At 57.0% G+C, this 12,420-nt stretch overlaps 2 protein-coding genes across 3 annotated transcripts; both read left to right on the top strand.

Moving 5' to 3' along the window:
* Window positions 1-259: 259 nt before the first annotated feature.
* Window positions 260-5,168, top strand: HMGCL (3-hydroxy-3-methylglutaryl-CoA lyase). Of its 2 annotated transcripts, none has more exons than XM_059830808.1 (9): window positions 260-310; window positions 665-751; window positions 984-1,091; window positions 1,514-1,609; window positions 2,119-2,267; window positions 2,888-2,951; window positions 3,246-3,434; window positions 3,568-3,693; window positions 4,087-5,168. In XM_059830808.1, exons 1-9 carry the CDS (start codon window positions 260-262, stop codon window positions 4,186-4,188), a joined length of 972 nt encoding a protein of 323 aa, XP_059686791.1. In that variant the 3' UTR covers window positions 4,189-5,168. The 2 variants fall into 2 exon arrangements, with proteins under 2 accessions (XP_059686791.1, XP_059686792.1); XM_059830809.1 differs by lacking the exon at window positions 260-310 and adding an exon at window positions 533-583.
* A 1,849-nt stretch (window positions 5,169-7,017) lies between these two features.
* Window positions 7,018-9,563, top strand: GALE (UDP-galactose-4-epimerase). The gene is made up of 10 exons (XM_059830975.1): window positions 7,018-7,138; window positions 7,235-7,350; window positions 7,635-7,748; window positions 8,004-8,180; window positions 8,302-8,415; window positions 8,513-8,579; window positions 8,699-8,784; window positions 8,941-9,018; window positions 9,211-9,325; window positions 9,407-9,563. The coding sequence occupies exons 1-10, from the start codon at window positions 7,018-7,020 to the stop codon at window positions 9,460-9,462; spliced, it is 1,044 nt and encodes a 347-aa protein (XP_059686958.1). The 3' UTR covers window positions 9,463-9,563.
* Window positions 9,564-12,420: the final 2,857 nt, after the last annotated feature.

Here is a 12,420-nt window from a genome sequence, read left to right as displayed (position 1 = left end):
GAGACCCGCTTACTCACAGGAGCATCACGCCGGCTCCGGTGATGACGCTGTTACGAACACGGGGTGGGGGGAAAAAGGGACAACAGAGCGATGGCCTTTTTGTCTCCCAACCCCATCACGCTGGTAACCTCTGGTGCGGGGAGAGGGCCCATCCAAAACAAACACGCCGTGTTTATTTAGCGGCACGAGCCAGTGGAAAAGCCATCGTATAAGAAAGCGGCGCCCGAGCGGCCGCGCAGTGCCGGTGCCGGAGGGAAACATGCCACAGTGCGCCACTGGATCGCTGCCGCGGGACGGCCCGCGGGGACAGGTACGGGTTGGGGCTTTCTCGCTCCCCCGACGGCGACTCGGGGGCGGGCAGCGAGGGCCCTTCTGGGACGGAGCGGCTCCGCTGTCCCAGCCCGGGCCCCGGCCCCGAGCGGGGGTCCCGGCTCCACGTGGAGGGCGCGGTAGCGCAGCTGTCACGTGACCGCGAAACCACACACCCCCTCGAGTCACGTGTGGGGGCGTGGTCACGTGAGAGAGCGCGGACATGGCGGCGGCGCGGCGGCTGCTCCCGCGCTGGGCGGTGTCGCTGCGGCCGGTGAGCGGGACCGGCGGGGGGGAGCGCCGGGCCGGGGCCGGCGGGCGCGGGGCTCGGCTGACGCTCTCCCTCTGTCCACAGGTCAGCGCCGCGGCGGCGGCAGGGGCCTTCCCGAAGCGTGTGAAGGTGGTGGAGGTGGGGCCGCGCGACGGGCTCCAGAACGAGAAGGTAGGGGCGGGCCTGGGCTCCCCGCGGGGCTCCCTCAGCACCTCACCGGGGGGTTTCTCTAACCAAATACCCGTAACCTGCCGTTACGCCCCAATGGCAGGGTTTGGTTTTTGTTTTTTTTTTTTTTCTTAAATACCGCCTTTCGATGTTGAAAGGTGAGGGCTTTTCTTGCAGTGGTGGAAAAGTTTGTTGTGAAAATAATAACTTAAGGTCGTTTTTCTTTTCTTCTTAGAATGTTGTACCGACACCTGTGAAAATCAATTTAATCAACATGCTGTCAGAGACGGGGCTTCAGGTTATAGAGGCCACCAGCTTTGTTTCCCCCAAGTGGGTTCCTCAGGTCAGTATTCGAATGGGATTTACAATAGTATGTTGTAAAAATGCCTAATGATAGATAGTAATCTAACAAAAAGATTCTGCTTGCTCCAAAATCCTTGTTACCATGGCTTGTAACCGGGCAAGAAGCAGCAAAGCCAAATAAAAGAGCTTGCAATATCCCAGGCCTTCCCTTTGGACCCTGTGAAAGAGCAAACGTACAGCTCAAACGCAAACAGCTGGTTGTGCACGTGTTGGCGCTGGCTTGGCTGGGTGACTGAAGTGTAATCCTTCACAGGGTGCAATGCTGTTTGCTCTTTAGAGGCCCGTTTCTCTTATTCCTAAATGTTTCTGTTCCCATTAGAAAAAGAAATTTTAAAAATTATTGTATAATTTGCAGAAGTGGATGTTGTCACCCTTGGAAACCTTCCCTTGTTTACTTTGCAGATGGCTGACCATACTGAAGTCATGCAAGGAATTAATAAGCTGCCTGGTATTAGTTATCCTGTGCTGACCCCTAATCTGAAAGGATTTCAGGCAGCGGTAAGAGATGGCAGTGTCTGAATGTTCTCAGTGTCTCACGTGTTGCCTGCGAAGGAATGTTTCAACTGTGGTTAAGGGTGGGAAATGCATCTTCCATTCTGGCAGGCCGCAGTCTCTCTTATAGTTCCTTTACAAGGGATCGTTTTGCTGGGGAAATAGAAACCTCTTGTTTATAATAGAAAATACCTTGATACGTTTTCTATTACTAAAACAAAAAAAGTAATTATTTTAATTGACAGCAATGCTTTCAGTCTTACCCACATGTCTGACAGCTCTCCATCCAGCAGATACAGCTTTACTGCTGCATCTGTAACTTTACACTTCCTTTGAAGACAAAGTTGGATGTGTCATTATGTTTTTGTTGTGGAATGAATGAGGAAGGAATTGGATTATTCGGGGAAGAATTGGGAAAAAAATATTTGTTAGAAAATGAGAGAACTGTAGTCATGGTTGTGCTTGTCCCTTGCAAGAGAAATCAGCTTGCTTTAATTTATGCTTTCTATTGGCAGATGGCAGCAGGGGCCAAAGAAGTGTCGATCTTTGGAGCAGCATCTGAGCTCTTCACTAAGAAGAACATCAACTGTTCCATAGAGGAGAGTTTGGAGAGATTCGATGAAGTGATGACCGCAGCGAGAGCAGCCAGCATTCCTGTCCGGGGGTGAGGAGCTCCTGCTGCAAACTTAGCATCGAGCAGGTCGTGGGGAGGTGTGACTGCTTGAATTTCTCCCTTTGGAGTCCAGCCCATGCAGCGCTGGGGAGTGGGATTTCTTTTAAAGTTTACCTTATTTTGGGGGGTGTCTCTCTACCTGTGTGGGTGCAAGCAGATGTGAGCTCAGTGCATTGAGAAGCATTAATTTGGAAACACCACCACACTGACGTGGTTTCAGATGCTGGCTTTGTGCAAAGCCTGCGCCGCTCGTGACAGTTTATGCTTTTTCAGATGGATTCACTCTTTGTGTAATTGTTCTGTCTTCAGCTTTACCAAGTGATCCAAAATAACACTAGCTTCTTGGCAGGCATTCCACATGGAAGTGTGTAGATCCACAAACCTGAATGTCCTGTGTACTCTTGTCTTGGCAAATTTTTCATGTCCATGGAAGAAGTAATTGTTGAATAGTTAATTGTGTAAGCTTTGTCCACTGGGCTGATTTTTAGAATATGAAATTAACTCTTTCATTGTGTAGAGCATGCAAAATGCTGCACAAGTCCTGACAAATTTGGGCAGTATAATCTCACTTCAGTTCTCTAGCTAAAAGTGCGTGGTTTTTTTAACCGTAGATACGTTTCCTGTGTCCTTGGATGTCCCTATGAAGGGAAGATTTCTGCAGCTAAAGTTGCAGAGGTGAGTTCATCGTAAATATAACCAGAACTTCTGAGAGGTTTTTGGCTCCGTTTTATGGATGTGAATTGGGGGCTGGATGATGTATCAAACCATTTAACCAAAGACTGAAAGAAGACTGGGGATGGTTACAGCTAGCTGAAATGGATGGGGGAATTCAGGGAGAAGAGTCTGGTGCTCCCATGGCTGTTGTGCTGCAGGGAAGCATGCTCCGATTCCTCTGTACGGCGGGTCTCCAGCTCTGGGGAAGGGAATGACAAAGCTGCCTTTTCAGTAAGCACCTCAGCTTTTGGACAGGTCTCAAAGAAGATGTACTCGATGGGATGCTACGAGATTTCCCTCGGTGACACCATTGGCATTGGGACCCCGGGGAGCATGAAGGAGATGCTGACAGCAGTCATGAAAGAGGTGCCAGTTGGGGCTCTTGCTGTTCACTGCCATGACACCTACGGGCAAGCTCTTGCCAACATCTTGGTAGCGCTTCAGGTAAGATTCTTGCTTTGCTGTATAGGGTCCTTCCTCAAGATTTTTTGGTGCTTGCTTGTGAACTCTAGATTTGAGGACCAGGACCACAGTTTGTCCTTTAAGATGAGTTTACTGATAGTGGTTTTGTTTGCAGATGGGTGTGAGTGTGGTTGATGCTTCCGTCGCTGGCCTTGGAGGCTGCCCCTACGCCCAAGGAGCATCAGGGAACGTTGCTACAGAGGACTTGGTGTACATGCTGAATGGCCTGGGGATCCACACGGTAAGCACGAGCAGCCTTTGCCTGCAGCAGCTGAGCCTCTCGCACGATGGCTCTGTTCGGGCTTCAGCGGGGGTTCAAAATTTGGCCCAGGGAGCCTGCGTGTCGCTCTGGCTCTGCCGTGCAGGTCAGCCAGGCTGTGCCTGGGGGCCTTGTCTTGGCGTGCTAATCCCACCCCGGGAGCATTTCCTCCTCTCCCTTTTTCAGCGCTCTGCGATTTGATCCTCACTTTCAGAATTGCACTAGTGAGCAGTAGGCACTCAGGGCCTCGTTAACGTACCCTTCCAGCTCCCTCACCCCCTACTAGTCTCTCCCACTGATACCAGTTGTTACTGGGCAGCTTTATGTGACAGAACTGGTACCAAGGCGTGTCCTATTTTTTTTTCCCCCATGAAGGGTGTGGATCTGCAGAAGCTGATGGACACGGGCACGTTTATTTGCAATGCTCTCAACAGAAGAACCAATTCCAAAGTGTCCCAGGCATCTTGCAGACTGTGATACTGAATCAAGTTTCTCCTTGGATCAAGAAGAAAGCAAGGATCCAGCGTTGGCTGTGTTTCCCTCCATTCTGCTGCCTCTGATCTTCAGTGCTCCTTCCAGGTTCAGCGCTTGAGGGGAAATGCATAATGCACCAGAATCTATGAAAAAATGAAAAAAATGAGAATACTATATTCAACCTTGACGACGTTAGCCATTTGCCTTAGAGAAGGGAGGACGCGGATGGGCTGAGGGAGAAGTAGCGGATGCAACACTTGCCTTCTTTCCAAGAGCTGCTGTCTCCGGTACCAGCTCAGAACAGCGTCCGGTAACTTCTACCTCGAGAGTGTGTTGCCATATGCTACCAGCAAAGGATAAACCACAGCTTTTCCAGTTAGAGCACTTCTTTAGGTCAGGCTTAACCCTTCTTCCCTTCTCTTTCCTCGCTACAAATGTTAAGACTGAAATTGAAAGGCTGCCCTTCATCATTCAAGTGTCAAGGGACAGCCTTGGACCTTCTGTCTTAGCATTTAGGGATTGTAATAAAGGACTGTATCTGTTGTAAGATACTTCTAAATACTAGGGGCGATAAGCACAGTATTTAATATTCTAAACTATTAGAAATTTGGTTTAACTAAACCAAGTTAAGAGCTTTTGCTGCTGGTTTGGTTCCAAGTGCCTCTTCTACCACCCCTCAGTGTGGAAACACTGCATCATCGGGGGCTTATTCTGTACGCACATGTACTCCTCATAGTAGACAGGTCCTAGGGAAGCCTCCCCTTATCTCCTATTTAAAATAATTTATTTAATATTTTATTTGTGAGACTGGAGACGAGTGCAGAGACCTTGTCCTTCCATGGGGTGGGCCTGGTTTGTAGCTGCATGCTGTGCCTTTCTCTGACTGGCTCAGCGTGCTGCATACGGGACCGTCCCTCCGGGTCTCTCCACGTCACTTAAATAAGCTGTAACAATTAAATAAACCGTAACACTGAAATAAGCTGCAATCGGTGAATAAATGGGTGGGTTTAAGCCCGTGACTCACTGGACTCCTCCCGCCGCCAGGGGGTGCTGCGGGGTTGGACGCTCACGGCCCCTCCCCGGGGGTGGTGTGGTGTGGCCCCGCCCTCTCTCGCGGCGCGCCAATGGCCGCCGTTCTTCTACGCTTCTCCCCGCCCTGGGAGGGTGTGGCCACCGCGCATGCGCACCCCCGCGGCGTTTTGTCCCCGCTGCCGCGCCGTAGCTGGAGCGGCGGTGACACGTTTCCATGGGAGAGCGGTGCGCGTGGCACCGCGCGGGGCGGGGAGCGCGGCCGGGCCTTAAAGGGGCCGCACCCGGCGCAGGGGCAGAGCGAGCGCGCGCAGCGGCGGGAGGCGACCGGAGCAGCGGGTGAGCGGCCGGGGCCGGGGCCGGGGCCGGGGCCGGGGACAGGGCCAGGGCCAAGGCCAAGGCCAAGGCCAAGGCCAAGGCCAAGCCTGACCCGAGGGCGCGGGGCGAGCGGAGGGAGCTGCTGCTGTGCCCTCCCGTAGCGGGGAGCTCCCACGGCCGGGCCCCTGAGGTAACTCCGGCCTCTGAGGTAAATCCAGACCCTGAGGTACATTCAGCCCCTCGGGGCCCCCTCCGCCCCACGGGGACCCCCGGTCCCGGCCCCTCAGGTAAGCCCTGGACCCGACCCAGCCCCCCAGGCAACGCGCAGCCCCTCAGGAGACCCCGGTGCCCCAGGGGCAGCCCTGGTCCCGGCTCCTCGGGTACCTCCCGGCCCCAAGCCCAGCCCCACGGGTATCCCCAGCCCTGCACCTAACCGCGGCCTCACAGGTAACCCTGTCCCGCGGCTGTGCCACGTCCGCGCCCTGTCCCACCTACACACCCTGTCCCACAGGCCTCTGCCCTGTCCCGCTGCCTGCTCACCTGTCTGGTGAAAAGCAGCGTTAATTTGGCCTTCCAGCCCTTGCCTGCCTGGCTCAGGCTCTGGCCCCCCCTGGAGCTGCCTTCCCTGGCTGCCAGAGCAGCCCTGGGGCCCGCCGCAGATGCAGGGTAGGGCAGTTCAGGGGTTTCAGCTTGGTTTTCAGCCTGAGATGCAGTTCTGAGAGTGACTGAAGTCACCCAGGGAGGAAACTAGCCCTATGCTGCCTCCATGTCTTGGTAATAAAGTGGATTCCCCTTCCTTCCCACTGGGTAGGAGCTGCCGCTCGGTTCCCAGGGATGGGGGCTTTCTCACAGGTTAGTTTCCAGGTTTCTACTTCATGTATGCCAGCAAATGTCCCTGTCGTCTGCAGCGACCCAATGCCCATCTTCCTGGGAAGCAGGGGAGGAACGGGACCAGCGCTGGGCAAGGGAAGGGAGGCTGGAGGGAGTGTTGGGACTGTTGTAGAGAGGGGGTTTCAGAGCTGGAGAGAAAAATGGGGAATGGGGGGAAGAGGGCAGAGCTGATGCCCCTTAAAGAGACCACCCAAGTTAATACCGTTAGAGGATTCCCTGCCCTTGTGCTTAGGGGTGAATTAGCCTGAAGGATTTGCATTGTAGGATATGAGTGACACCAGGATCTTGACTGGATTTAACAGGAAGAACAAGGGGTTTTCCCCAGTATGTGACAAGTGTCAGATAAACCCTTCCTGTCTGGGAGATGTGAACCACGTTGGCAGGGTGTGCAACAACCTGCCCAGCCTGTTCCTCTCCGTCCTCAGTCCTGGCACTGGCTGGGCCAAGCGCAGGGAGTGCCTAGAGGCAGTGCTGACGTGACAGTGTCCAAGTCCCGCCTGCCCCTTCCCTCCCAAGGCCTCTGGCTGTCGTGCCCACCCCAGACCACCTGGCACAGCGTTCTGCACTGAAGGGCCTTTCTTCCCGCAGGGAACCATGGCAGAGAAGATCCTGGTGACTGGTGGAGCTGGCTACATTGGCAGTCACTGTGTGCTGGAGCTGGTGGAGGCTGGCTATGTCCCCGTGGTCATAGACAACTTTCACAATGCCATCCGAGGTACGGAGAGCCTTCCCATGCAAGGGCACCAGCCCCTCTCAGCCTGTGCCGGGACTGCCAGCTATTCCAGCGCCTCACCTCCTTCCATCTCCCCAGGGGCAGATGCGCTCCCTGAGAGCCTTCAGCGTGTGCAGCAGATCGTGCACCAGCCCATCCTCTTCCAGGAGCTGGATATCACTGATGAGGCAGCGCTGCAGGAGCTATTCAGTAAGGTGAGAGCAAGAGCTGCAGTGCCCCAAGGTGGCCTCATGGGCTTGGAGGGGTATTCGGGGTTTGTGCTGGGAGTGGGAGCGAGGAGGGAGATGTGGACTGGGCAGGAGCTGAGCGGGGATGACAGTGCTGAGGAAATGCTGTGACCCCAAATGTTCCTCTGGGCCATGGAGATGACACGGGCTGGCTGAATTAAACTCTTGGGGAGACTTCTGACTGGTTTCTGCCTGGAGCTTCTATCTCCTATTGCTGTGGCACTAACAACAAGCTCTTTTTCCCTGTGCAGCACCGTTTCTCAGCTGTGATGCACTTTGCGGGGCTGAAGGCAGTGGGGGAGTCTGTGCAGAAGCCCCTGGACTACTACAGGGTGAACCTCACTGGGACCATCCGGCTGCTGGAGGTGAGTGGAGCCGGGAGGCAGCGTGTGGTGCTCAGGGTCGCATGGGTGCTGGGTGACTGGCGCTGGGCATGATCCTGCTCTGGGGTGGCTGTGCTGGCTGGTAGCCTGGTCCCTGCGGTGCTCCCCAGGTCCTGTCCCGGGGGTGTAACGGTGCCTGCGTGGTGGGAGCTGCTGCCTGGGGAGGGCTGAGCCATGCAGCTGAGCTGGAGGGTGCGGAGCTCACTGGCTCAGTGGCGGCTGGTCCCTGCTCCCCAGACCATGAAAGCCCACGGCGTGAGGAACATCGTCTTCAGCAGCTCTGCAACTGTCTACGGAGACCCTAAGTACCTGCCCCTGGATGAGAACCACCCCGTTGGAGGCTGCACCAACCCCTACGGCAAATCCAAGTACTTCATCGAAGAGATGATTCGAGATCTCTGCAAAGCAGAGAGGGTGAGGAGCTGCCCCAAGGCGTGCAGGGCTGGGAACTGAGGTCTTTTCCCACTGGAGCATGCTGGGGTGACTCCACAGCACTACCCCCTACCCAGGCAGCCACGTTTGTGTATCTCCCCAGGACTGGAATGCCATTCTCCTGCGCTATTTCAACCCCATTGGTGCCCATGAGTCAGGCATGATCGGAGAAGATCCTCAGGGGATTCCAAACAACCTTATGCCCTATGTGGCGCAGGTACTACCCCGCTGCAGCCTTTGAGGACCCCCAGGTTTGCGGTGCCTCTGTGGGGCACAGGCTGATGGGGCTTTTGCGGGCTTGTCCCTCTGTGCAGGTGGCAGTGGGGCGCCGGGAATTCCTGAGCGTGTTTGGGAACGACTACAAGACAGACGATGGGACGGGTGCGTTGCAGAACGGGTGGAGCAGAGACACCCCATCCCCCGGGGCAGCCGTCGCAACTCCCCAGCCTGGCCGCGCCCCGGGCAGGAGGGCTTTGCACTCACCCTCTGTATCCCCGCAGGCGTCAGGGATTACATCCACGTTGTGGATTTAGCCAAGGGCCATATCGCTGCTTTGAAGAAGCTCAAGGAGAACTGCGGCTGCAAGGTACCAAGAGGGCCGTTGTCTGGGGTGCGGTCAGCCCTGTCAGGGCTGCGGGGCTGAGTCAGGGCCAGGCTCTTGCAGCCCTGGGGAAGCTAAAGGGGGCCTGGCCCTTCTTTCGCAAGGGGAGAAGCTGACCCACGTCCTTTATCCTCCTCCCAGATCTACAATCTCGGTACAGGCACTGGCTACTCCGTCCTGCAGATGGTCCGGGCCATGGAAAAAGCCTCAGGGAGGGAGGTAAGGTCTGACCTGCAGGACCACGGACACAGCCAGCTGCTCCCGCAGGCCCCCCACCACCACCCCAAGCCACGGCAGCCCTTGTGTCCATGGCAGCCGCTGGCACCGCTCCCTCAGCTCCCAGGCCTTGGATAAGTCCCCTCTGCTGAGAGCCAGGAGCCCCCAGACCCCACGGTGCTGCTTTCCCTGCAGATCAAGTACAAGATTACGGGCCGGCGGGAGGGAGATGTGGCCTCCTGCTATGCCAACCCGGCGCTGGCTGAGCGTGAGCTGGGCTGGAAAGCTGCCTTTGGCCTCGACAAGATGTGTAAGAGCATCCCCTGCCCTCCCTGCACGCTGTGCGCTGCCCGCTGCCCTTCCCCTTACTGCCGCTCTCTCCCTGTTGCAGGCGAGGACCTGTGGCGGTGGCAGCTGCAGAATCCCACAGGCTTCGGCAAGAACTGAGCTGAGGCCTTAGGGCTCGCGAGGGTGCCGTGGGCTGCTCCAGGCCAGCCCTACCTGCCTCCCCCCCACGGCTCCAGCGAAGCTGTGATCATCCTGGGTGCAGTTCCAGCTCCCTCTTCTCCTGCCTCTTTCATGAGGCAGGAAGATAGGAGCATCCCCAGTCTCTCCACTCCTCATCCTTGTCCCCCCACATCCTTTGCATCTCATAGAGCAGAAACACAAGGAAGAGCAGAGCCAGGGCCTGGATTTGGCAGCCAGGGCATGAAATACCCTCGTGGGAATGCACAGGGACTGGTGCCAGCCCCAGGGGGGAGAAGGCTGGGCCCTGGGGCCATGGCTGGAGCTGCTCCTGGGCCCTCCCTAGGAAGTGGCCGCATCCAGCACTCAAACACGTGAGTTCTGTTTAGCCCAAACTGCAGAGGAAACCACCCATTCTCTGCTGCACCTGGCCCCCAACCCACCCAGCTCCAGGAGACAGGGATGTTCCCAGTCTCAGGGGGGATCCCAGGCACCCACTGCCCCCTGCCCTGGGCACGGAGAGGGCTGCTGAGCACCTACCTCATGGCCTTGGGCCCCAGGAACCCCCCCCAGCCACCCCACTCACAGAGAGACCAGTCACATTCCAAGGCCACCAGGGCTGATTTCCCCAGCCCAGCTCCCCTGGGAGAAGGCTCTGATGGCTGCCAGCGCCTGTCCCCTTTCTCTTCCCCTGCCCCCCGGTGTAGTTTTGGGGACCAAGCCTCATCTCCCACATGCTCCCCTGAGCTGGAAGAGTCCCTGCCCATGGCTGCAACAGCCCTGGGCCCGGCCAGCCTCGCCTGGCTGCACGCAGCCCCCCCGCTGCCTTTAGATTTGGCTGGTGCCTGGTTTTGCTTCCACGTTGCCTGTGGCAGCCGCTTCTGTAATCACGTTGCCAAAGGCTGCCCAGGAGAAGGCTCTGCTCAGCTGTCAAATACTGCTCCTATTTATTACTGGCAGCTCTAACGGCTTCGTTAGGCAGTGATGACGCAGTCAGCCCAGTTTGCTGTCAGTTGGATTAATAACTTATGCTACTAAATTATGAATTGAGCTTTTGATTTGTTTTTAAATAAACTTTCTTACTTTCTAAGTGGCAGCTCTGTTCTGCTTTCCCTGAGCTGGAGCTGCTGCCCCCAGAAACAGCACCCTGGGGCCTTCTGCTAATCTGCTCCCCCAAAACCTCCGTTACAGAGGTGCTGACGGCGCTTCCTGCCCGGCAGTGAATGATGCCAGCTCAGCTCTGGGAGAGGTTTATGATTTATTTTAACCTTATTTCTGACTCTGTGGAACACACACACAAAAAAACCCCAAACATTTACAAGGAAGACAAAAGAGAGAGAGAGAGAAGAGAAAAAAAAAAAAGCTGTATTGAGGAATGGAGAGAAGCCATATTCTCCCTCCCGGGTCCTCAGCACGGCCCCGGCCAGGTGTGTGCTGCTCAGACAGGGAGTGAGCAGGAATGCTCTGCAAAGGGGCCAGTGTGGCCACCCGTGCCATCCCGAAGGCTGGCCACGAGTTCTGGGCCCCCACTGGCCCCCACTACGCACACAGTTCCAGTTCACAGTCAAATAGGTCGGTCTGTCCATCCGCCAGCCCTCAGGTAACCTGCAGGGAGCTGCGTTCCCGTCCCAGCCAGCACCTCTCGCCTCCTTACCGCCGAGTGCAGGGAGGGGAGGACACAGCAGCTTTAAAACAGACAAAGTAGAAGAAACAGCAGGACTGAACCCCAAGCAAGGGGAAAAGCTGGGCTCCCCCCTCCACCCCAGACACCAGCAGCAGGTTTCCTGGTTTAAGACTTCCTAAAGGGGGGAACCAACCCCAAAAAACACCCAAACACCCCAACCAACCCAAGAAACCAACCAAGGACAGGTCTGACAGATCCAACTCTCCGGAGAGTGGGTTATTGCTTTACGCATCCCAGGCGGGGAGTGCATGGCTGGAGCAGAGGTGCTGGGGCCGAGCCCCCCCGCCTGCCCCCCGGAGCAGCCCTTGCCCGCAGGGAGGTGCCGGCCCTGGCACCGCGATCCTGGCCCCAGCCCACCGCTGGTCACGGGGCACCGAGCCGAGGCTCTGCGGGGCGAGGGGCCGGACAGGGCATCGATCCACACAGAGCTGGAGCACACGGGAGGGAGCAACAGCCCTTAGGCTTGGCAGGTTGTGTGGTGGTTTTTGTTTTTTTTTTAAAAGACATGTACAGCTCCAGCCCGGAAGGGCCCAACAGTGCTGTGGGCTCAGCCCATGGAGGAGAGGCGAGGAGAAGGGCAGCGCTGCTCAACAGCAAGTGCCCTCGGCCCTGTGGGAAGGGAGGGGAGGGGGTGGCCAGGAGCCCACCCACGGAGGAGACATTCGGGGCCCGGGGAGCTGGTCTGCTGGTGGGGACAGTCCCAGCCCCGTGCTACAGCCAGCCACGGCCGCTGGCAGGGCCAGGCCAGTGCTCGAGAGAGGACAAGCCTTGGCTGCAGCCTCCAGCCAGACGGGTGAGGGACCCCGGGGAACCCTGCGATTGTACACGGAAAGGCCGACAGAGCCCATAGGCCTTGCCCCGGGGGAGCACGGAGACCCCCGCGCTGCCCCCCAGGACAGGGTACAGCAGCACCCAGGCGTTAGATGCTGGTGAGATGATGGCTGGGAGCAAACCTGCTTCCTCCAGCTGTGCCAGCCTGGGCCAGGAGCCATCCCTGGGGGCCGGGGGACCTCTCCTCACCTCTCCTCTCCCTCCCCGAGCCAGCCCAAGTTCAAAGGGAAGGAGAAGTAGCAGCAAGAGAGACGTTAAGGACTGGGCCAGCGCCGGGCGGACTCTGTGGCAAAGCCGCTCGGAAGCTGGCTGTAAACGGCAGCGCTTTGGGGCTCTGCGGGCACAGAGCTGGGCCGAGGGAAGGAGAGACACCTCTGGGACCCCCCACCAGTCTGAGGAGGAGATTGTAAAAGCAACAAGAGGAG

Source organism: Gavia stellata, chromosome 29 (genome assembly GCF_030936135.1).
Source record: "Gavia stellata isolate bGavSte3 chromosome 29, bGavSte3.hap2, whole genome shotgun sequence".
Lineage (NCBI taxonomy): Eukaryota > Metazoa > Chordata > Aves > Gaviiformes > Gaviidae > Gavia > Gavia stellata.
Note: the sequence above shows the minus strand (reverse complement) of the source record. Positions and strands in the feature narration are given on the sequence as shown.